The sequence below is a fragment of the Festucalex cinctus genome, chromosome 1 (assembly GCF_051991245.1).
Source record: "Festucalex cinctus isolate MCC-2025b chromosome 1, RoL_Fcin_1.0, whole genome shotgun sequence".
NCBI classification, from domain to species: Eukaryota; Metazoa; Chordata; class Actinopteri; order Syngnathiformes; family Syngnathidae; genus Festucalex; species Festucalex cinctus.
In genome coordinates, this window is record NC_135411.1 from 61,845,891 (window position 1) to 61,872,075 (window position 26,185).

The following is a 26,185-nucleotide window of genomic DNA, read 5'->3' on the forward strand; positions in this document are numbered from 1 at the left end:
AACCCTCCCCAAACATACTCTCTTATACACTAAACCTCATCATAAACATAAAATAAACAGAAATAAGATAGCTTATACCTAGACATCAACATAAACTTCACTAATATACACGTTTTCTTAAGACTGCTGTTTTCTTAAGTTGGAACCTAGGTGCAGCAGAGGCCCCAGAATTGAACCGTTGGACACCATACATTACATTATACATGTGAATTCATATTGCACATATTTGTCAGACCGCTTACTTTTTTGCTGGACATAGTATGAATGGATTACAATAACTGATTTTCAATGTCTTCTCCGGGTACTCCGGTCTCCCCCCACATTCCAAAGACATGCATGGCAGGTTAATTGGGCGCTCCGAATTGTCCCTAGGTATGCGTGTGAGTGTGGTTGTTCGTCTCTCTGTGTGTCCTGCGATTGGCTGGCAACTAGTCCAGGGTGTCCCCCGCCTACTGCCCAGAGCCAACTGAGATAGGCGCCAGCACCCCCCGCGACCCTTGTGAGGAATAAGCGGTCAAGAAAATGGATGGATGGATGGATGGATTTTCAATGTTAAAAAAAAATAAAACACTTGATCACCTAAGATGCAAATGAAGAATACACCTTATCTATAAGGATTTGTACTTTGTGTAGTACCCGCCACTGCTGGAAGATAGCAAACCAAACATCATCTTATCCATTTTTGTATGGTGTTGGGAAGCACCACAGAATGATCAGAACATAACAAGTACTAAGCTTCCTGTTGGTTATAGATTAATTTTTTGAGATGGGACCTCCTTGGCCTCTGAGTTCTATCAATGTTTCTCTTCTACATTGTTCAGTTCGACCGGACATGAACCATACACAGACAGGTTTACAATCCTGCATACTGATCATTGCTTCTTAACCTGGGTTGTCTGAGATTATACGAGCGACAACAAGACAACACATGCCATGCAGAGAGGCTACTCAAATAGAGCATCCAAGTTTAGGGGTGCTGAGGTCGCAGCCAAGCAAGATAAATGTAACCATTTTGTACATTCTAACACAATCTCATTACCATGTTTATGAAAGAGAAGCATAACACTTTTTGGTCATGGGCATCCAACCTTTGCTGTTAATATTAACAAACCCACATACAGCTAGAGCTCGCTTCTCCCATTCCAATTTAAACAGTGGCTAGTGGTGCTGATTCTGACCACGTGAAATGTTTCCTAGCTTAGAAAAAAAAAAAGTCAGCAAACTCCTACCTTGTGACAACACAATTGCTCCAACAAAGTTATGTATGTTAACACTTTTCTCTAGATTGTAAATAAATGTAACAATCTCTTAAATTTTAGGGGTGCCAGCATTAAATCTAGGGGTGCTTGATCACCCCCAAATATGTGCTAGAAATTCCCATGACATACAGCAGCCTATAATACTTCATATTGCAAACTACTGATGGGTAACTGAAAGGAGAAACACTCTTACTGAGCATATCTGTTTAATGACTTTGTTTAGGAAAGTAAATAAATGACCTTTATGAAAATATCGTTCTGAATCTTGAAGGCTAATCAAACTGTGTGCTCAACTGTGAGAGCCCAGCATAGTACTGCATGAACCACTGTATTCACATACTGTATGAATAACACTAAAATAGTTCGTCAGAGATGGGGACTCGAGCCATTGCGCTGTGGACTTAAGTCAACTCGAGTCACCATTGATGACTAGCCACTTGACAAAAACTAAATGACTTGAGACTCATCATGAACCTTGGGGACTTGGGAATTGACTTGATATGTGATGTGATTTTTTTCCCCCAAAGTTTTATAGCTCTTACTTTTTTTTAACCACTCACACACACACTCACTCACTCACTCACTCACTTACTCACACACGCACGCAAGCTTACATCATGTAAGCCACATGGGGTCTCCCAGGCAGAGAATCGAACCCACGCCAACCAGCACCAAAGGCAGGTGACGGTTCCACTCCTCCACCTGGAGCCCCCAAACTCTTACTTATGATAACCACATAGTGCAGGTGAGACGGCATTAATAAAGTGACCAATTACAGGACTTGACTTGAGATGTGCATGACTTGAAAGTTGCTACTTGAGATTTACTTGCGACTTGCACATCTGACTTGATCCCATCTTTGTTTTTCTGATTCCTGGAATGCAAAGCCCTCAGAGGAAGACGAGCACACGGGTTTACATGGTGTCAAGGAATGCAGACAAACAGTTCTTTATCAATACAAGAGACGGATACTTGTTACAAAGTCTGTACTTGCGTTCATATGACTGGGCCAAATCATGCTTGTTAGGGGCTCCCACAAAAGCTGCCTAAAAAAAAGTTTGCTACAGTTCAAGATGAAAAATACTGTTAAATACTTACGGGTAATACATGTTCGAAATTACATTTGATGTCATGCATGACGGAAAGTGGAAGGAAGTCTGAAGATTTTTCCACAGGTTTTGCAAGTTAAAATGTTAAGACTTCAGGGAGCATTCAACTTGAGAGATTTGTGTCTTAAAATAACCGAAAATATATTTGCAGTTAAATTTGCTCCTTGTATGCACTACTGAATTGAGAATCTACACATCATTAGAACATCATCAATATTTTTTTAATACTATTTTTTGAGTATTTTAATCTGTTATGTTTTGTTGAGACAACGGATGAAAATGCAGATAGTGATCATTTTACCACATGACACTAATGTGGTCATGTGAGAGCAAACGAGAAAAACATTTTCAATAATTTTTCAGTGTTCTTCCAGTCCACCTGTGTTCACCATTGAATTTGCAATACCATCCATCCATTTTCTGATCCACTTTCCCTGAAATTTATGACAGGTTTATTCAAATTGAGACAAAAGCCTTCTCTCATGTGTTAGCCAGCACTTGAAATGGAAATCTCATTGCATTCATTATGATTGACCTTTGATATTTAAATATTTGACATAGATAAATATTCACTTAGGTATATTACCCACGTGATGTTTATTATCCTTCGGGTGGCCAGGGAAACGGTGGCTCATATTAAGTGCATACCAGCCGGCTGTAAGGGCTCTACTCAGGCTGCCCAGGTGTTCTCCATGGAGACTGGAGTGAAAGCCACCCCTCACTGGCCAGCAGGCCTTATTAATCACTCAAGACCGATGACGCACAATTGCTGAGAAAACAGTCTTTGGTGAGGTGACTCCTAAATTATCAGTCAGAGTGCAAACAAAACCAAATGAAGTCATAGATCCTGCAGCACACAAGAGGCTCGTGAGACACGTGTTAGTTGGTAGTTGCAAAACGATCCTTATTTTGGTCTTTTAACCTTTTACAGTATATTGAAGTACCTAAAAAACAAAAACAAAATCCGAACAATATTGTATTCAGCTGTGTCAAAATTACTGCTTTAATTTTGAGTTAATTTAAAAGTTACTTTAACGCTACTTTATTTTTTTAACACATGATTAATGGCCGCCTCTTACTTGAAAAGCCTGTACTGGGGAAATTCCAGTCACAACGCAACAGACACGACAATGTCAAAATTTAGCAGTAATATATTTAATAATAATCATATATTTGCGGAAACTGGGGTCAAGTTGTAATTTACAATTTTAAAAATGTGCAGAATTTCACAAGTTACTTCACATCAAAGATTTGATAGCTCTTAACATGAAAGAAAAACGCACTGAGCTGTCGTCAATGTCTTACAAATGCAATTATGTCATCTAGTGGCAGAAAATGACCTCTACACAAACCAATCACATTTTTTTTTACAGTACATCTGTTTAATTTTAACTCGATTTTATGAATTATTAAATTACTCTATCAATGACTGAAAGATGCAGACATCTTTCGATTTAAATATTGTTTCCACTTTTATGTTACAGTATGAAAACTTAGAAAAATATTTTATTGTACATTTAGACCAGCTATAAAATAAAGTTAGAATGTGCCAAAATCACAAACTTAATACAAAGTTCCAATTACAGTAAATAGTTTCATGAAAAATACTTCTTAGTCATATTCTAAAAAATTGATGTTTGGTATGGCTGTAGAAAAAGTCATGGCCGGTAACTGAGCTTGCCTTCTTGCCCCATGGGATGAGATGACATATTCGTACAGCTGCCAAACGCGCTGTTGATAACCTGGAAACTTCGTACATTGGGCCCATGGACTCCCTATGAAATCCCCTGCATAAAATTCATAACTAACTTACTGCCATAGAAAGTAAAAGCAAACTGATGTCTCAGTAATCAACCAGCAAAAGTAAACAAAGTTTGAAAGTCAATACCTCTGCATCACTGCGAATACAATACCTTAGTTGCAGGTGTTCTCAGCCGCTGTCCTGTCTGTGGTCACATGGTCTCACCCCAAGCATGCTGATATGCTTCCAACTGAAAACTATAACCACTATAGTAAGTTTTTATTTATTTTTAAATATAGAGTTGGAGCTTGTGCTTTTTTAGTTTTGTCGTGCATTGCCTGTCTTATATTTGGAGAAATTCTGAAAGAGAGCATTTTGGCATTTCATTTAAATCGCACATGAAACTTGCTTTTAATGTATTTGTAAAAGTTTATGATTAAACTTGCTTAAAATGGGCAAAGAGCATCAGTTATATTAGGATGAAAAACTAAACTAAATCAAAAAGAACATATCCTGCTTTGTACTAAATATTAGGGCTCAGATGTATGCTGTCAGAACTAATGTGTAATGATGACGACAGAGATTAAATGAATGTACAAAACTAGTTCACTTTTATTTCAAACATGTTCAATTCAAGCCATACAAAGAAACAGTCAGAAAAATGACCTTAAAAGCAGCACAAAATATTGTTTCAACATCAGACATGACATGCAGTGTTGTACACAGCCTCGTCGTACAATGGCTTTGGAGTAAAACAAAACAAAACAAAAATCCTAAGTCATGCATGATTCAACATCTGCAAAGAAAAATGCAACTGTCAAAACTAAATATCACACAAATACAGATTGCTTTAAAGCTTACCTTCATGTACTTATCAAATATGGAAAAAATATACACGTGCTGGTGCTTTTACTTGCAAAAAAAGTATTAATAAAATGGATGCTTACTACACTGCAATATACAATAAGCTTAGACATTGTTAAATCCAGAAAAATGTATAATAAATAAATAAATGTGTGATAATACCGTACGTCTCTGATTTCCTTATAAGGTCGTAAACCCTCTTTCAGACTGCTCATGTATCAAAAAAAAAAAATAAAAAAATAAAATGTGGTTAAAACCTGAGGATTCCAAGAAGCATCAGGACCTTTTCTTGTGCTCGTTTGATTGATCGTTTATATTTACCAATCACACCACATGAATGCCATCCTGCTGGCAGGGAGGACATGCTCTACTGAGCTGGTGCATTCTTGTTCTTCTTGTTGAGTACTTTACGGAGGCTCTCGGGCATGAGGTACGGCCTCTCTGGACTGCCATCATTCCTCTCGAGATCCTCCACTGAAGAAAGAGAGACAGAAAAAAAAAAAAAAAAAAGATGTTGACTTCAACATCTTGGAACCATTGTTTTACTTGAAACAGTCTCCAAGTGTACTCTAAAAACATCCCATTCGAGTTTAGAACCCTGAATCTTGTTACCATCAATTCTGCTTTATTATATCAAGTACATTGGCAAACATGTCAAAAGTTGTGAGGTGTTGCCATCAAACTAGGTAGATTCACAGTAAAAACTGAAATGCTGACAGTACAAGGCAAATCAAGCTTCTAGGTCATCAATTGTTAGTACAGATCAAACAGTTTAAAGCTTCTAATTCTCAATTCTAAACCTTTACATTCAAAGATGCATTCAGATGATCATCAAATTAGGAAAGTAGGCACATAAGTGGTGTCAAATGGCTACTGGCCGGCAGCATGAATACATCACAGCCAATCACATTCCCCAAAAGCTTTTCCATCACATTGAACACTCCAGGAAAAAATGGAGACGTGTTGACAGTACCAGTATTCAGCTGTCTTAAGATGACTTCCCTGTTTCGGATACTTGCCACTTCTGAGCCATGAGGCTCAAACCGAGACCCATCTTCCTTAGTTTCAAAGTAAAATCTAAGTGTCTTTGTCAACAGAACTTTTGTCTATGAATGCTGTGTCCTCCTCCTTAAACTGTTTCTCCCCATTGATTTCTTCATCCTGTCGCTGAGCAGAAGATGATGGTGGACCCTCCGCCTTGTTCTTCCAGAGAACCTCACGGAGAGTGGTGGACATGTAATAAGGCCTCGCTGTTGAGCCATCATTACGCTCCAGGTCTTCACCTTCATTTGTGTATCAATGTGTGCATATTAGTGAATGGATGGGGCGTTTAGTTATGAAGTCAAGGTGAGAAGATAGGCGTTAAAGTTGGCAGGAAGTAAAGTAGATGGAAGTGCGTTGAGGGACGTGAGATGTAGGAGGGAAGAGACAAAAAGAGAAATGTCAAATAGCAGGCAAGCAAGCAAAAGTTACCACAACCAATTTTCATTCAGAAAAATACATTTTGAAGACTTAGTAAGCCACAGAATGTTATTTTTTTGAAATGGTAGCTCCATTAATTGCTTTCTTGTTAAAACACCGATTTTCATGCAGACAGCCCAACACCAAAAGCAAAGCAATAATTCAAGGATGAAGTTCTGATCAAGTCAAGTACGACTCAAAAAATGTTTTTAAATGTTCAAAATACAGTAGCTGAAAAACTTGGTGTTTTGATGTAGTGTCTTATGTGATGCACGACTGTTAAGAGACCAGTGGCTGAGGAGGTTCTACTCACAGAAGCAGAGGAAAAGTGTGTCCACGCACATAGCGTACACACTGAAGAATCCATGGGCAATGAGATAGGAGCCAACCACCACAGTCTGGTTAAGATACAGGCATCAGGAAAAAAAACAAAAAAAAAAAAAGAGTTATACATAGTGAGAAAGCTCCTACATCATCATTTATTAATGATTATCTCATGATCAAGTGTATTTGTACAAGACTCACCAGGATCGGTACCCAGTAGTAGTGGAGATGTGGGGCGGTGTCCTCAAAGGCCTTCACTCTCCCAGAGAAGAAGAAAAAAGCAAACACCCCTGTAGTGGGAGAAGCAAAACACCACAATGGTGTCATTGCCTTTTACTGCATCAGGCATGTTCATCAAGATCAATGAGTTCTGATTTTGTGACGACAAACAAAGTTATACAATCAGCGTATGTTTGCACAGTCATTGCGGTGGTTTGAAAGTGTGAAGGCCTCAGGCAAATTTCTAATCAAGCGTGAAGAACATTGACGACAAACACTCACCCACGAGTCCAACGATGAGCAGTTTGCCCAAAAACAAGAGGAAATCTGTCACTTTGTCCAACACAGCCACCCTAGGAAATACAGTAAAAGTATTTTTATTCATACTGCATTCAATTTAAATTTCAAGATATATATCACACAAACAATGGGAAAAAAGCATGAACCTGATCATATTCCTCATAAGCAGGAAGAAGGCATCTCTGGCAGACGTGCAGAAGTTTTTGCCATATATCGCCACCTAGTGGCCAAAGTGTGTGGAAAAACAATTCTTATTAGAAAGGCTACGTTCCAGGAGTTAGGTCAATTTAAAACACAGACAGCTCACCATAATGTAGGCGTTTCTGTTGAGGAACTTGATGCATTTCTCCAGGCACCAAAAGCAGCACTTGAGACAGCACATGAGGAATCTGGTACACTTATTATGGGCTCCTGGAAGGGAAATCATAAAATGTGCCATTAAGTACATGGAATCTGTGTACTTTCTGTGAGGCCTTTGCAATATGTCTATCCTTTTTATCATTACATCTGCCATGCAAAAGTCTTGCTTTGTTTTAATTACCTGTGTCAAATCAGTCACACATTGATGTGGGAAAAAAGGTAGGCGGGGTGCTTTTAAAAAAAAAAACAAAAAAAAAAATCTATACAGCAATATATCCTTGCGGGCTTCTCTTCTTTACAATACATGTATCGATATCAATACACAGGCTTCAGAATCGATATTGCACATTAATTTGTAAATAGGCAGTTAATGACTCGTTGCATGCGCAGGGCTGTGCAACAGCAGCCTCTTTAGTTAATTTCCTAGTTTGCACGTGCACTTAATTGCAAAGCAACAACAGGAGGTAGGGGTGGGGCACAGAGAAAAGACACTGGTGCCTTGCAGTTTGTTTATTTATTTTTTAAATTATTATTATTATTAAAGTGTACATGTGTAGTTGTCCCACAGACAGAACAAATAGCTCACTAGTGATTGGACACTGTCTTGCTAAGAAAAAAAATAAGAGGTATTCCAGCAAGATTTATTTAAAATTAACATGGTACATTTTTTTTTAATGTACCAATTTTCCTATATTTAGCTTAAAAACGGCGGATGAGCGGTTAGCACGTCCGCCTCCCAGTTCTGAGGACTCGGGTTCGAGTCCAGGCAAACGTCCTTCCTGGGTAGAGTTTGCATGTTCTCCCCGTGCCTGCGTGGGTCTTCTCCGGGTACTCCGGTCTCCTCCCACATTCCAAAGACACGCATGGCAGGTTAATTGGCGCTCCAAATTGTCCCCAGGTGTGCTTGTGAGTGTGGATGGTTGTTCGTCTCTGTGTGCCCTGCGATTGGCTGGCAACCAGTCCAGGGTGCCCCCTGCCTACTGCCCAGAGCCAGCAGAGATAGGCTCCAGCACCCCCTGCGACCCTTGTGAGGAATCAGCGGTCAAGAAAATGGATGGATTGATAGTTTTAAAACTAAATAGAATGTGTTAAATGAAAAAAAAACAGCGGTTTTTATTTCCCCAAATATTTCAAACAAGCACATTTTAGAGCTATAATTTTAATACTTTTACTCATATCGGCCCATGCCTATTTGTAAAGTTTCCCGGTGTGTCTATGAAAGCAGCACTTTGCTCTGCAGTGCGTGCACATTTAGACCAGGCATGCCGCTTGGTGATAAACCAGAAGAGCTGCTAACAAAAACATTTTTGCTATCATTTAGGTTTGCATATGCATATGCATATAATAAAAATGTATGTGAAGTAATGTAAAATACCGGGATATGTATTGCATTGAAGACCATGCATTGGGATACATATGTACCGCGATATCGTATTGTGACCCTGGTAACATGATACGCTTCGTATCGTGAGGTCGTTGGCAATACTCAGCCCTGGTAAAAGGTACAGTTAAACACCAAATTGCTTCAATTTACTATTAATTATTTAAGATAGGAAAGACATGAAAAAAAAAAAAGATACGGTAATGGATAACGTTAATAATAATAATTTATTATTTTGAATAATAATGATTATTATTATCTGGTAGATATATCTCTTCTTTTTTTGTTACATTATGTCAAAAAGGTCCATGTCAAAAAAAATATTCTCTTCATCAATCATAAGCATATCTTGTTTTTATGACTGTCACCTCTACAGCAGGTGTCAAACTCAGGCCTGGCCCGACATCAATTTACATAGCCCGCGAGCAAATCTTCTACATCAGCTTTCGTGATTCTGGCTAAAAATGACCCAAAATTAAAATTTTCTTATGTAATAAATCTTGAAATATTGCTGAATAATTTTTTAACAATCCCATTTTTAACAGTAACTTGGACAACTTTAGTCCTTGATTTCTGATATTTAAAAAAAAAAAAAAAAGCTATTCATCATTTTGTTGTGTATATTATGAGACAGAAATGTATATGGTTTCACAGTCGCTCTGAGAATAATTACAATGTGGCACATGACAAAAATGAGTGACAACCAGGTTAGAGTCGAGACCAGGGGTCACCAACTGAAAACTTGTGATTGGACATTAAGATTTTCTATTTTTTTTTTCACATAAGGTTTAAAAAAATAAATAAATAAATAAATCTAAAATAGTGGCTAGTAGGGGTGTTAAATAAGTTTAAAAAAAAAAATAAAATAAAAAAAAATCTAAAATAGTGGCTAGTAGGGGTGTTTATAAAAAAAAAAAAATAATAATAAAATAAAAATAAATCGATTCGGCAATATATCGCTATACTACAGCACGCAATTCTCGAATCGATTCAATAGGCAGCCGAATCGATTTTTTTAACATCCATTTTTGATGAAAAAATATTCAACAAAACGTCTAACTTTCACACCTTAAGCATGGAAGAATGTTATATTAATGGAACATTAGGCCTTAATATTTTATTTCAATGCTGTTCTAACATGAAAAAGGTTACAACCTGTTTGTTAAATACAGTGGCTCACAGTTATAACACTGAAGTTTGATGTCAATAAATAATACATTTTCATACAAATCTTACAGTGTACATGTACACGTTTACTGAATGGTATTTTCTAAATTGAGTAAAAAAAAAACGTAACAATCGACTTGTAAATTCATATCGGGATTAATCGGTATCGAATCGACCTATGAATCGTGATACGGATCGAATCTTCAGATACTAGGCAATTCACACCCCTAGTGGCTAGTCTACATAATGCTAAAATGTCTACATAAATTGACCGACCTTTAAGTTTATGGTCCAGATATTCCAGCAGAACTCTAATGATCTGGATGATTGAAAGAATCAGAGAGCCAAAAGCCAGAGTTCCTGTGTGATACCTAAAACAATAAAAGTTATTCAAGTCACATCTGGTCTGTCAAATGAAGGAAGATGCACAATTTAAAAAAATAAAATAAAAAATAAAAAATAATAAAATAAAAAAACACACACCTGAGAGATCTCCCGAGAGAAGAAAATATGGGGAAGGAAGGCATGTCATCTGGCTTGACAAAAGCCCAGTAGTAGGAGGCAAAGGCCCCCGCCAATGTCATCTGTCCCAGCGCTGTGACAAAGTTGGCACACCAAAAGAAGAGGAAGACGTTGTAGAACTGCAATCCAATCAGGTATTTGTGGTAAACAGTCTCTCCCCCATAGAAGGCAAAAAGGCACTCCGAGTCCGGGCACTGCGCTTTCATGTTTGTGGTTGTGTAGTTCTGCGCACACACAAGTCAGATCAAACATTTGGATTCATTGACACACAAAAAGGAAGACATGATGTTATAACATTTTACAACCGAGCTGGCTATAAAGGGCGGCGGGGGGTGAGCCAACCAGGAGATGGTTGGACGCTTCATTATAAAGTTCCCAAAGGTCAACAACTCACAGCTGGATCACACGTTTTCCTTGAGTGCTCACATGCTGTCTCGTTGAACACTTTGTAAATAGGCTCATTCGAAGTAGACAGGAAACTGAACAGTTATGTCAAGGACAACCACTATGAAGAGAATAATTGCTGCTGATAATGACGCTCCGTTCTTTTCAGCGTCAGGCCAAAGACTTCCTGTCAAATCTTGGAATGCAAATACTCTACTCCAAAACTGAGAAGAGTGACAAAAAAAGGATACACAGCAGTGGTGGCCCAATAGGCGATGACTATAGCCAAAAGGAGAAACGTGAAAAGTGGGTAGAGGAGGGAACACATCACATGTCCAATCGTCCTGTGAAACACATCACATCACCATCACTTCTCCTTTAAAATTATTTACCAAGTCAATGGTGGCTGAATGTTTTGCCATTGTCAGATACAGTACACAAAAGTCATCTCTTACTTGCTGGCTTCTTTGATGAGCGCAATGGCAATCAGGATCCTTTTTCTGAGGAAGATGAGTAGAAGGATGATGATAACTTCTACGATGGCGAGAATGATCACTAAAAGGACAAAGAGCAGCAGTGAGAAACAGCAGGAACATCCATAACCATATTTTTACTGCACAGTAGATTTTAGCTCACAAAAAGGTAAAGTTTGAAATGGTAAACTTCCATCTTGCGTTTCCACTGCAAGCCAAATAGCAGCAGCTGGCTACGTTATAGTGACATACAGTAATACAAATAATGCACTGTCAACTGTCAAATAATTAAGGAAAACTACAGTGAAGGCTGCCCTATATTTGCTTCATGGTATGTGGATGCAAAATCATAACGGGTATTGTTTGTAGGGATAGACCGATTATCGGCCAGGCCGATTATCAGTGCCGATCTTTGGCATGTTGACAAATATCAGCATCGGCTTTTTTATGAATCCAAAGGCCAATTAAAGCTGGAATCTCACCGAGCAGTGAATGCTTGCGAACGTATAGCAAATTTTGTGTTTTCATCAGGATTTGTAAGATGTTCAGACACTTTGTACTTGTTGCAAAGACATTTCGAACATATGACAATTTTTCACCATCTGCGAAGATCTTTTGAACCCTGACGAAAACCCAAAATTAGATTCATTTCATTTTGCATACATTTGTCACTGGTGATACTGGGAAGTCCCAACACTAAATAAAAATTCAGAAATTGTGAAATTTTGGAAAACTTTATTTACAGTAGAAAACTATTTATTTATTCACTGCAAACACTCGGAAGTCCCAACACGTTTTAATTTATAAAAAAAATAATTAAAAAATAAATAACTTTAGAAATTATGTTGAAATTTTGGAAAACTTTATTTACAGTAGAAAACTATATGTATTCACTACAAACACTGGGAAGTCCCAACACTTTTTTAATTTATATAAAAAAAAAAAAAAAAAAAAAAAATAGAATAAGAAGAATTATAAAGAATAAATGTAGAAAATATGTTGAAATTTTGGAAAACTTTATTTACAGTAGAAAACTACTATTTTCTCTTTTACTGCAAATGAGTATCGGCTTGAAATATCGGTTATCGGTCTCCTTGACGACTAATAATTGGTATCGGCCCTGAAAAGGACATATTGGTCTATCACTAATTATTTGCTAGAAAAGAAGTTTGTTCTTCTAATTTGAATCCTATTATTAGATAAGGTACACGTGTTGAACTTACTGAAGGCCAGCCATGTCTGTCTGATCTGAAGATAGACTGAGAAGTCTGTCTGAAAGCCAAGATCTTGCAGGGTCACATCAGCACCAGGCGTTCCCTTCAGGGCAGCATACTCCATGTAGCAGTGGAAGATACCTACATAAAAGATTGAAAAGATTCTACTTCTTTACACTATAAAACAAACACCTTTGTGGTATACTGTGCTCAATGGGGGTTTCTTGTGATCACATTTTTTTGTAAAGTGTAAAGCAAACTAGAATAAGGAAATGCATTTTGAAAACAGCATGCAACACAAGCATAATTTTTTTAAGTTTTTAATTTTGGCAAAATTTGTTTATATTCAGTATCATGCAATTTTGTGGAACTAAATCATACTAACAGGTGTTTCTAATATTCTGGTTACTTCATTTAGCTACAAAAGATTTTTTATGAACGTGTTTAGAACATTGTCATGGAATGCATGATGCAGCTCCTTATATTTGATATTAAACTCCACTATAATGATAAATTAATGTATGTACGCAAGTATTTTTTAAAACCATGGGTGTGTTCAGTATTCAATAAAATACAAATTATCAAAAGAAGCAAAAATCTACAGTTCCTCTATGACCGCACAGCTCAAAAAAGTGCAAAGGAAATGCAACCACACAAAGTGGAGCCGACTGTTTCAGGGCAGAACCAGTATAACGGAAAAGGTCATACTGTATATCATGTTCGGTCAAAAAGGTTGCATTTATGTCATACAAAATAAAGGCTATGCAGAAAAAAACAAAAGTTAAGACATCAAAAATGAAACTCATCCTTGAACTACTGAGATACAACAAGTCTACCACTGTTGAAATGCCAGGTTCTTATAATACCAAAAATACACCCAAGATATATCCTTCCAAAACTGTTCCCACCATGAATGTGGCCTGTGACATGAAAGTTGGGAAAAACAAGCATTTTCAAAAAGGGAAGAAAAAAAATAAAGAACTGAAACATATGTGGGAAATTTTTTCGTGTTTGATGAAACCAAGGCTGAACGGAAAAAAAAGGTGCAAACGCAGTACTGCACTTCACTTTAAAAAAAATAATATTTTTTTTTTTTAACTTAAAAAAATGCAACACATATACAATACATATATTTCTGCACAGAGTCAATATGTCCATGGAATCAATCTATTCAGTCTTACCATATCCTATCACAATTATCACCAAGGCTACCATAACCCAGACCATGATCCCTGCCAGGAAACGCAGCAGGACGATGAAGACCAGGCTGAGGACGGTTGCAATAACCAAACCTCTGGAGAAAGTGAGGAGGGAGAGCAGGGAAGGGAGGTAAGCCATCAGTCTATGCTTTGCGCAGGAGCTTTCAACATTTTGAAAGGCATCTTACATCAGAATCCAGTACCAAGACTGCGTGTAATCCTCAAAGATTTTCATGACCACCTGGCGAGCTTCAATAACCACAGTTGCATTCCTGCGGGAGAAAAAAAAAAAATGAAGAGTGAACTCATCTTAACGTATGATTTGTATAATTTAAAAGCGGAAGATCATAGCTTAACGTAAATATTTCAGGAAACTATGGAGGATCACAGTTTGTCCAGTGTAATAACGCCAGCACTCACTTCACGCCATCTACAAGATCCTTGGCATCTCTCATTTTTCCACTTCCATCATCAAAGTGAGAGTTGTTTCCTACAGTTATCACGCCTCCTTTTTGACCCAAAGCTGGGAAGCATCTACGGGTGACTGAAAGAGAATTGAATGAAAAAAAATAAATAAAACTTGGTCAAACTGTATTTTATGGGAAAAACTTTGCATGCATGGGAAATGTACTTCAAACAAATTTAATAATAAGGATTTAAATAAGGATTGATGGTTGAATTGCTCATTAGTTCACATGAGATTTGATAAAAAGGAAGTGGGGGGTGGGGGATACATTTTATGTCACAGGGTAAGCACTTGGATGTAGGCATTTTCATTTAAACAAAAACAAAACAAAACAAAACAAAACAAAAAAACCTCAACTTCACAAGCCAATGTATTTGGCAATATTGGAACAAATTTTGCAAAGTTTAAGTAAATAGTGGAAAAGGTGGGGGAATATCCACTGGTATCACTTCCGATATATAGGTCAAGTTACAAAAGGAATGAACTCACAAGGTTTGCTAGGGGTCAGCATGGGAGGACACAAGCCTAACTTGAGGATTTCGGTTACAGCCTAAAAAAAATAGCGTGTTCAAATTAGTCAGACAGTGTGTGAGAAGACATTTATATTTTCTAACAACCAATAGGTGATAAACTTGTACATGATACTTTGAAAATGTATAAGGAAAACAGAAAACCCACCATTGAGTTTGTCACACCTTCCTTACAGAAGGACTTGTAGTAGTCAAAGTCTGTTCTGCTCCTGTAAGCTTTGATCAACGTCATGAACTTCTCGGGGCACTTCTCCACGCACATCTAAAGAGGGAAGGAGAGTGACATCAGTGCAGGAAGTATGTGGTCATCACTAAAGTCAAAGTCAACAATACTGCAGCTCAAAAGTACACCGTCAAGAAAACCCAAGCATGTTTATGTTGCACAACAAGAGCCGTGTAATGTGGGGGCGGTGGGGAAAAATAAACCTGTGTGGTTGGACACTGAAACTCCAGCAGCACCATGGGACTGGCACACTTCATGATGTTGAAGTAGAACAACAATGGCTTGTTCCTGGTAAAGAAAAACAAAACAAAACAAAACAAATACAACAATGGCTTGTTCCTGGTAAAGAAAAAAAAAACCAAACAAATCCACATGCTAGTGTGAGCCATTTACAAGTAAATGAAACTGAATAATGAAGTCTCTTGTTTTGTGAGCATATACCCCACCTCTCACAAAGTCAGCTGGGATAGGTTCCAACTAGTGTTAATTTCGTCAACGAAAAGTAAACAAACATAATTTCGTCAATGCACATTTTTCACCGGACTCAAACTAGACTAGACTAAACTAAAACCCTAATTGGGACTAAATCAGTATAGATTTTCATTGACTAATGTAGACTAGACGAAAATGTACCACTAATTCACTTAATAAAACTGGACTAAAATCTATAGACATTTTAGTTTATGAACAAAAACGAGACATTTTCTGATTGTTTTTAAAATCAAAGTCAAGCACGCAAAATTGTCACCTAAGAGCGACATCACCTGAAGGTGCTTTTCTATTGGCTGCTGCTAGATGACGTCGCTTCTGCATGACATACTTTCAAACGTCCTTATTCCGGTTAATATTGAAAAATAAATATACTTAAAAAATCACATTAAAAATAAACCCAGTCGGCACATACAATAAATTACGAAAGACTGAAACGAAGGAAATTTCGCTATAATAGCTTTTCAAATGAAAAATGTAGTTTGTTTTCATTTTTGTAAAAAGCATTTTCGTTCTTATTTTATTTCATTAATGAAAATGTATCTTTTTTTTATTTTAGTTTTAATTATTTAATCAGTTTTCGTTAAAATAACCTTGCTTTGTGCTATTAATAACTACATCAGTGACATGAACTCAAATAAGCATAGGAAATTGTTTGGGCCTCAGCAAAGCTTAAAAATAAATTAAGCATTTGGATGGACTCATTCAAATGTTAAGTAACGAGGAGTACAACAGTTTGGGCCATAACGCTAACTTTAGCATAGCATGTGGGGGAGTACTCACTCGAGAGGGGTGCCAGCCTGCCCGCAGAACTGGCCTCGGCTGTCCGTAGGATAGATCACCTTCCTGGGGTCACCCTGTGACCAAGCTTAAAAAAAATAAATAAAATTAAAAAAATATATTAAAATTAAATAATAATAATAATAATAATAATAATAATAATACATTGCTAGGTTATTAATGTTACAGAAAATATTTATATGTGTACTAAAAAATAAAAACATTTTTTTTCTTACCAAGTATTCCAACTGCAATATATAATAATATGGCAATAATGAAGAGGATGCAGCACACAATGTCTGTGCAGCCCCTGGAGACAAGAGCATATTTTGGAGGATTTAGGGTGGGGGGGATTGATCCAACTTCAGATCAAATCTAATAATTCCCCTCACCTTTTCTGAAGTGGGCCCTTGAATGTTGGATCATACTTCCTTGGCTCACCTGTATAACAGACGAAAGTTTATTCAATCTCTGAGTGAACTCACTTTACATAACATCTTTTTACTGTAAAATAGTCACATTGAAAACACACATTGTAATCAAAACGGACACATGAAGGGACCTTTAAAAAGGAACCTAATTTAGACTAGCATATATAGCAGTGCGCTCCCGTCTTCCTCCCATTTTCCCTACAGGCAGACACGCCTGGCAACCCAGCAAATTCTTTCCCGGTGACTAAGCGCGAGCAAAACCAGAGAGAGAATGAGTAAATGAGAGATGCACTGCCACTAGAGGTCACTTAATCCTTTCTTGTGCTGCATTTTAAACAGACAATGGAGTTGCTTGTCAATTTATATTGAAAAGATTGAAAGTACAGAAACTACAATTTAAAAACACATACAAAATGTTATTGCCCTCACCATGGAGGTCACTGACTTATAAAATAGTTGGATTACACAAAAGTACTTACTTCACACTGTTTAGCGTAGCTACAAATGAGGATTGTTTAAGCTTGGCAAATGTATGTGCTCCAATGCTATTCTAATTACATTTTAAGTCTTAGGCACAAGATAGCGTAAAATTCAATACCCCGTAAAATAAAATGGCTGCAATGACAACTTGAAAAGGATAGCTTATGAGTTTTAGTTTCACGTTTCAAAATAGAAGAAGCTAGGTTATAACCAGCACAGGAAGAAAACTAAGGTGATGAGATAAGAAAATGTATTACCCAATATTTGATTAATATATAGCATGCAGAAATGGATCATAGTCTGGAGTCTAGACAAATGACAAAGAGGTCTTTGCATATCAATTATGAATGCTTTTTAAGAGGATTAATGCTGCAGCAAGCATTTATCAGAGTGCCTCTTAGAGAAACCACTTCCTGAAACATTGTGAGTACTTGTTGTTGTCCATGCACACTATGATGCCATCATGTTGCTTTCAGTTGATACTCTACAAAGTTGAGAGGAATGGGGCCTAACAAGGCCTAGATTTTATTAAACTGTGTGCTCTCTGCATATTCTTAAAGCAGTAGGTCCGTTTTAAATTGTTCAGTTGTCAGTGGTAGTATATGAATGGTTCAAGCCGAAAGGGGGAAAAAAAACAACAACACAAATGGTAAGCCCTCCTACTCTCATTCACACCTGCATAATCAGCAGTACACGCCTACACTTTTTCCACAAAGCCTGTTAATGCTACTCCAGTATCATGCTAAGCATTTCATCACTGCTACACAATACACAAATATGCTTCAAGGGTAACGCGAAACTTGAGTCGGAAGGGTAATTACCATGTTTTCCATAATATTCGCCTTCCTCGGGCATCTTGAAATTCCTTTCTGTGGCTAATGTTGAATTGTGCAGACAACCCTTGTTACTTTCCGTCCAAGGACACTTATCTGGCGCTTTCTTTCCACTTGTGTCGTTTTTCAACAGGCGAGGAGACGCATGAATCGTGTGGGTAGAAACCAGTCTAACCTGTCCTTGAGCGCCTGGCCAGTCAAAGACGCTCCACCTTTTTCTCTTGCCCCCCTTCCCTGCCCTACCTTGTTTATCCCAAACAAGTGGCTCTTCCCAATCAGTGTTCCACCTGTGTATCTCCTCCCACCTCTAAAAGAAGGCCTCCCTTACTGGCTTCTTGTTGCTGGACTCCTGAGATCAGAGGAGACGAGTACACTCATCTGCAGGAAGTCAGGGAGGGACAAAGGAGAGGTGTGCCTGTGTGAAAGAATGGGAGGGAACGAACTGCTAGTGTATAAAAAAGAAAATAAAAGGAAAGTTGTGTTGATGTTATCAGAAACATGTGTTTTTTGAAAAGCTGGGGAAATGTGGACTTCACTTGTAGTTTGTGGAGCAATGATTTGCCCCATCTACATTGAACTTCTGATGGGCTAAATTGCAATTCATTTTCTTTGTGGTGTAACGCTATTTGGATTCATTCCCTCATTGTTATCATATAGAAGTTTACTTTTGTGATGTTGTGTTGACAATTGCTGTAATCAGCAGTCAAGCCAGAAAGATGGTGAGTGAATTGATTTTAACAAAGAGCCCATAGTGTGACTAACGGGTATTTATAGCAGATGATGACATTGATGGAACATGACTGAACTTTTTCCATTCATTTTGTTTTGGGGAGAAATTGAACTGCACATGCACGTACCAGTACAGAATTGGGCTTTACAAAATCATCAAACCCTCTTTTGCAAGATACAAGTTACAACAGACATCCAGTGAGTTTAAAAAAAACAAGTTTTGAGTGGCATTTCGATGATGCAGCGGCATCTGTGATAACAGTTTTAAACTACTAAAAGCGCTCAGCAGGGAGCTAATCCAACTCTACATTTTGAAAGCAGACAACTTGTAAAAATTAAATTACATTATTAGGTTTGAAAATTGCATTTCTTTCCTGTGTAAGAGCATAGATAATTTAAAAGCTAGGCAATTTTCATGTTCAATTGTAGCTACAACTGGCAGTGACGCAAAACATGCAAACACACATAAATGTGTTTCAACTCAAACATTTTCTATGTTTTTATGATGAGGAAATTCAAGCTGCCATTTACAGAAAGTCCACATTTTCACAAGTGTTTACACAACATTAAGAAGTAGAAGAAGTTTGTCTTGCAGTTAGTCTTCCATTAACATAGTACAGTACAGCACATACAGTATATTTTTGTTTGACCCTTAAGAAGATAAGTGGTTCAAAAAATGGATAACTAGCAGTCAAAAGATGAGCTGCTGATGCTACTTTTGATATCTCAGTGCTGCATTTGTTACCTGAATCTTTAGCGGCCACTGAACAACCTCCAAGCTAATGTTTTTGTTCAAGGACAATAATTACACCCTTCAATGATTTAAAAACAAACATATTCAAACAAAGTTGTATGGCATCAGTTAATCAGTTAATATCACTTCTAAAGAAAGTTAACAGCACAATCTGTCAGCTGGCAAAAATTTATTACATACTATAGTAGGCCTACTAATAATACATTTTTGCCAGCTGGCAGCAAAGATAGACAGTTAACCACTGTACTGAAAACGATGAAACTTATTTGCTCGGCAGAATCCAGGTGGTGACTTTTTTTTTTTTTTTTTTTGCCTTAAAACTAAACATGCAGAATGAAGTTTAAATAGACTTTTCGCTCAACTGCTGACAGCTTGATCTTGTCAAACACAAGTGTAATGAATACATATTTGTATTACCTTTGTTGTTGTGATTGATTCCATTTTTGTGTAATTTCTCACCGTGAAGATACACCATACTATATTGTACGCTGTGGGCAACTGTCACGCCGCCACCAGAGTGGCGGTTCATGCTTTTGTTTTACAGTCATGTTCCTGTTTTATTTTGATAGTCCTGACTCTACTCTCACCCCAGGTCACTTACCCTTCCTGCAGCTCAATGATTACCGGTCCACGCCCATGATCAGCACCACCTGTTTCCAATCAACCCGGACAATAAAAGCCACCTTCATTCGCCAGTTAGTTGCCGAAGTGTCACATCTCAGTGCATGGAAGCGTCCTCACAGCCCTCGTATCACAGTCCTTGTTTTATGCCTTGCCTTGCCTTGCCTTGCCTTGCCTTGCCTTGCCTTGCCTTGCCTTGCCTTGCCTTGCCTTGCCTTGCCTTGCCTTGCCTTGCCTTGCCTTGCCTTGCCTTGCCTTGCGCCTTTAGTTTGCCCTTGTTTTTCTCCCTGGTGGAGCGCCTTTTGTTGTCCCTGTTTTTGAGTGCCCTTTTTTTGTATCTCCAGTTTGGAGCTCTTTTTGTTCAGCCTTTTTTCCCTCTTTGAGAGGCGTTTTGAGTTTCGTGCGATTAAAGTTGCAGCCTTGTTGGCCAACTTTCATTCTGCGTCTGAGTCCTACCTCCTCTCGTCGTGTCAGCAACAAGATGTTGGGCCCATAATGGTCAGTGTAAATAAGTATAGCCCATTATCTAAAATTAAGCTTTGTGAAACTACCACTGGTGTGTACTCATTTTTCAATTATTAAATTCTTAGCAAAAAATAAAAGCATCTCTCTATCCATATATCTTGCTAGCTATCTATAGGAGGTCCAGTGTGGACTGGGCAGGGGTCAAAATGTGTTTGGTGTATTGTATACAACAAATGCTGTGAATAGAGTTACCAAAAATAAGACAAGCAATACGCACTAGGCAGAAACTGAAGTGTTCTCTTTCAAAGTATAGACTGACTGTACCGTGGGCAGATTTTTAAAATCTCAAATGTGCAGCTGCTCCCCTTCCTGTGTCCCACATATCTTTTATTACAGGCTGTTGGGAGTTGAAGTCCTCACCAAGGAAACATCACCATGATGATGGCCTTGTCATCTATCACAACTCAATAGCACCCTACAATAGCTTTTTATAGCCAACAGCCAAACACTAGCCAATAGAGGCAACACTGTCAAATCACTAATTTCAAAATGAAAATTGACAACATATATTGCAAACACAGTAACTGTAAAGGCCTTTTCATTGTCAATCACTAGTTAAAAAAAAAAAAAAAAAACGATAAACCAAATTGTGATGTAATTTCTACATCTGTATTTTGAAAGTAATATGGTGTAATGAATAGCTACGGCTTACAGAAGAAAAAAAAAACCTACTAGTACTTTAACATCTAATTTACTGACCATCACATAACTGCCACGCTTAGCCAGTTGGCAAGAACCCCAGTTCATAAACTCACATGATCCTGTCTAGGTTTGGACCCAGCACTTTAAGTGGAAACAGGCCGCTACAATTATAGAGAGAGACTTGGTTGTTTGTGTTCAGTGGGTAAAAAAAAAAAAAAAAAAAAGCAGTACTGAAACTCAGCAGACGACAAAAGAAATAAGCCCAAATCTGATACTCGTGCAAGTTAACAAGCGACACAAGATGGAAGGTCAGGGAGAATTTGAATCATGTTTCAAAGCACTCTTCTAAATATGGCTTCTAATTACAGCTTAACTGAAGCTTCAGATCCTGTCATTGTGGTAAGTTTTTTTTTTTTTTTTTTACTACTGAAATTACTCCATCATGTGGAGCCCACAGCTCACCAGGTGGAGCCAATGAAAAGATTCAACAGGTTCAACATTGTGGGCAGTATGTTTAGGAATTTTCCATCAGAGTGTAAAAACTAGCCAGTATCTGTAGATTTGTTTTTGTTTTTTCCCATCTAGCCAAAGACAACAAAAGTCATTAAGTTATACCTCTAAAAATGACTCAAACCTCTATAACTCTTAACTCACGTTATATATGTCGATTCTATTTCATTTTACTTAGTGATTTAAATATTGCTTGGGAAGTATACTCTTACTAGTCTAAACATGGCAATCTGATGAATATTACGTTTGTGGAATACAAATGTAGCAGCAAAATCCACCCGTTTTTATTCATCTCAGGAGGCGGCCATTTTGCCATTTGCTGTCGACTGAAAATGACATCACAGTTGCTCGGGGCTCAGGTAACAACCATCACGGTTCAGCCTTAGAAAACAGGTGGTCGTTACCTGAGCCCTAAGCAAAAATAATGGCTGCTCCCAGAGATGGATAAAAATGGGTGGATTTTGCTGCTTAATTAATACTCTACAAACACAATATTAATCAGAATACTATGTTTAGATTAGTGGGGCTGCATAGAACACATAATAAAGAAATATTATTTTGGGTTGACTTCCCATTTAAACAAACTCTATGTTGTTGTTTATAAAAGTCACACAGAGGAGCAATATCGTAGTGTGTTTCAATATTCCGATTCATCTATTTTACACTGCATAATGTGTCCATGTTAGAGAGCTTATAAGCCAATGCCTTCGTTACATGGCAATGCCATACACTTTAAATACTTATGAGTGTATCGCACTAGTGTCAGTGTTAAAAATTTAACTCAAACTACATTTTACTCTGGTAAATGGTACTTCATAATGTTTTACGTCCTTACAAGGACCTCAAAGCACTTTACATTTGGACTACTGATGACAGTATCAGGAGCAACTGGGGGAGTATCTGGCTCCAGGATACTTTGACATAGTCACACTGGCCTGGGATCGAACCCACGCTCTCCGGGTCAGGAGACGACCACTCTACCACTGAATCACGGCGCCTCAACAACAACAGCAGGATGTATCACTATTGAAATGTCGAAAGCATGCTGGAAAATGGAAAGTTTCGCCTTCACCAAAAATTAGGGTGTGGTCAATTTAACATTCAAATTAGTGTACACCCAAAATCCACCACAACACTCAAGGAAATTTACTCTGACAGTGTAACGTTTTAGTCTAACAGTGTTAAAATAACACTGCTTACTGCATATTTGATCAAATACTGGAAACATAACACTGACTGATTTGCTGTGTACTTTCGGGTAGTAAATATCCTACCCATAATTGATTGATGAGTAGTTTGCATACCACTGATTGAATTGTATCAAAATCCTATTAAATCTATCTATGCCCAAACTAAGGATTTGGAAACTACAAATTTCGCTAGTTATTATCCATCCATCCATTTTCTTGACCGCTTATTCCTCACAAGGGTCGCGGGGTCTGCTGGCGCCTATCTCAGCTGGCTCTGGGCAGTAGGCGGGGGACACCCTTGACTGGTTGCCAACCAATCGCAGGGCACACAGAGACGAACAACCATCCACGCTCACACGCACACCTAGGGACAATTCGGAGCGCCCAATTAGCCTGCCATGCATGTCTTTGGAATGTGGGAGGAGACCGGAGTACCCGGAGAAGACCCACGCGGGCACGGGGAGAACATGCAAACTCCACCCAGGAAGGTCCGAGCCTGGACTCGAACCGGAGACCTCAGAACTGGGAGGCGGACGTGCTAACCACTCAACTACCGTGCCGCCCTGCTAGTTATTACTTCCTATGAAAATGACCTTAATTTGGTCCATGTTTTCTAAAAATGTGTTTCCATGAGCCCTTCCTATTCTGAGTCCTATTCTATTCGTGAGTTCATCAAATTAATGTGTGAATAAGTGTCAATATCATGCACAGCCATCAATATTGGCAATAAGAACAACAGGACAGTTTCATGTATTAATATGATTAAATTAGTGTGTTGATTTTCAAGGATGACTCAAAGATGACTCAAAACACAGTCACTTCTTCCAAGGAATTTGCAGACGAATCACCACTGAATATTATGTCGCTCTGTGAAGAAGACTGAACCTGTGATACAATCCTGTTGTATTTTGGTCATTAAACAATACACAAACACACACACTGTCTACAGACTTTTTTTTTTTTTTTTTTTTTTTTACCATCGTGGCCATGTAGTATGTAAATACATGACAAAACATTTCTTACTTTTGAATCTTTATCTTTATGTGATTGATATGTGGGGATGGCAGGCAGGTCTACAGTAATTACAGCAGAACAACACAAGAAGTAGAACAAAGGCGCAGAGAAAAGCTAGCAAGGGAAAATGGACCTCATGCCCATGTTGAAGGTATATTTTTAATAAGCTGTGCTGCACCCTGTACAAAGCTGGACGTCAGCTCCGTTGCCTGCCATACCAACGTGAGGAATGTGGCAGCAACCGGACAAGCAAAGAATATTGTTTTAGGACACTGAGCCGGAGCCCCACAACACGGGTTGTACACCACCAGCATGAATTAAAACTCTATATTCCTGCGTCAAATTATGACTTGCTTGTGTTAAAAGCAGTAGCTAAGTTCCAAGCCTGTAACTGTAGTTTAGTTTACTATCACTGTGTTTGCACATCTACAACGCAGAGTAGCACGAGTGAAAGTGGTCCGCTGTTGCCAGCTAGCCCATAAAAGAATTAATCGAACACATGGCGTTAAATCTCTATTATACATGTGGAGTTGTTGACGTTATTGTGAAGAATAACGCAATTTAATGCGGCTATGTTTGGAGTAGCTGACACATAAATTCTTTTTAATTTAATGCTGGCTATCAATTGTGAAACATCTACAGCAGCGCATAAAATAATGAAGTTACCGTATTTAGGTTTCTCTTCCAGTTCCATGGTATCCGAATGTTTCTTGTCACACAAAACGGCTCATAGGCGACGATTTGAGTGTATTTCCAGCCTTGGGAGTGGTAATCGTCAAGGACTTCTGCCCATTTGAACACAGGGTAAAAGTCCGCTCCAAAATCTCGACTGCCCTACTACCGTTTAAAGGGGTATTTCTCCAACAAGAATGACGACCAATCACAACACAGTGCACCCTTGATTGGCGTGACGCTTGGCCAATAAGTAACAAGGAGCGGGACGTGATGGTGTTTTGCTTCTTCATAACAATACCGTTAAGTGGCAGAAGCAGAAATGGTTGGAGCTGGTTGGAGCTACTGTACTGTGGCTGTTGTTTTTCCCCCCTCGTTCACATTCTTAATAATTCGTATTTGATGTTACCACACTAGAGCATGGGGAAACACGGCTACAGCATGAGCATTTTCTTCTTCTTCTTCTTCATTTATTATTATTATTAATTTTTTTTAAGTTTTAGCTGTTTGCAAGCAGCAGTAATCTGACACCAAAAATTGCCCCACCCTCAACGTGGTGACATGGCATATATTTTATTGGCCCATAAAATCCCCAGCAACATTAATTATAAATGCAAACTATTCATTTGTAATGTAGATGCAAGCCATTGCCTGAGTTTACCCACTACTCTGAGTCATGACAAGCCTGCAGAGGTAGAAGAGTGTATGCAGTTGCCCTATTTAAGCAACATTGTGACAACCACATTGAATACAAGTTAAATTGTGAATGTGATGTATTCTGAGCTGTTGGGAAAAGCCTTGCAATTGGTGACTAGCCTGCTGCTTAAACAATGTCATCCAGATGGATCAGTTCAAAATGCAACAATGATCTTTCAAGTGATACATTAAAGACCTTGTGAAGTGAGTTCAAAGAGTTGTTTCTAAATACATTACATATGTTAAAGATAAAACCTGAAAAGGTGCAAAGACTGAGAACTATGTAGTATTAATTTGAGGTGTTTTTTGTTTTTCCGCCCCCCCCCCCCCCGTTTTGAGTTGATTAGTTATTATGACTATAGTTCTGGGCCCTGTTACCTGACTAGCTAGCTAGCGGCTAGCATCACGAAACCCCAATAATTATGTGGTGAGAACTATTGCAGCCACCAGAGGCTTCATACAGACATTTTCGCAATTCAAAAGTGACGGGATATGTAGAAGAACGTTGCTCACACATTCAGTCAACACACCCACAGCTTTGTGAGCAAAGACATGCATGCTTTTTGATGTTTTTGTAGCCTTTAGATTTTTATATGCTTGATTTTTTTTAATCATTCAAATTC

The 26,185-nt window shown here is 38.2% G+C and overlaps 1 protein-coding gene across 4 annotated transcripts; it reads right to left on the minus strand.

The window, feature by feature from the left end:
• Positions 1-4,697: 4,697 nt before the first annotated feature.
• LOC144003501 (choline transporter-like protein 2) lies at positions 4,698-25,040 on the minus strand. 4 transcript variants are annotated; one of them, XM_077499880.1, is made up of 22 exons: positions 24,861-25,039; positions 16,858-16,906; positions 16,702-16,775; positions 16,469-16,553; positions 15,400-15,484; positions 15,122-15,235; positions 14,933-14,993; positions 14,398-14,521; positions 14,166-14,249; positions 13,960-14,072; positions 12,788-12,919; positions 11,547-11,646; positions 11,343-11,435; positions 11,102-11,186; positions 10,669-10,931; positions 10,462-10,556; positions 7,585-7,688; positions 7,424-7,497; positions 7,260-7,330; positions 6,960-7,048; positions 6,748-6,832; positions 4,698-5,447 (listed from the first exon to the last, which is right to left on the minus strand). In XM_077499880.1, exons 1-22 carry the CDS (start codon positions 24,886-24,888, stop codon positions 5,341-5,343), a joined length of 2,115 nt encoding a protein of 704 aa, XP_077356006.1. In that variant the 5' UTR covers positions 24,889-25,039; the 3' UTR covers positions 4,698-5,340. The 4 variants fall into 4 exon arrangements, with proteins under 4 accessions (XP_077356006.1, XP_077355997.1, XP_077355988.1 ...); XM_077499871.1 differs by lacking the exon at positions 24,861-25,039 and adding an exon at positions 18,198-18,547; XM_077499862.1 differs by lacking the exon at positions 4,698-5,447 and adding an exon at positions 5,460-6,256 and having other exon boundaries at positions 24,861-25,040.
• Positions 25,041-26,185: the final 1,145 nt, after the last annotated feature.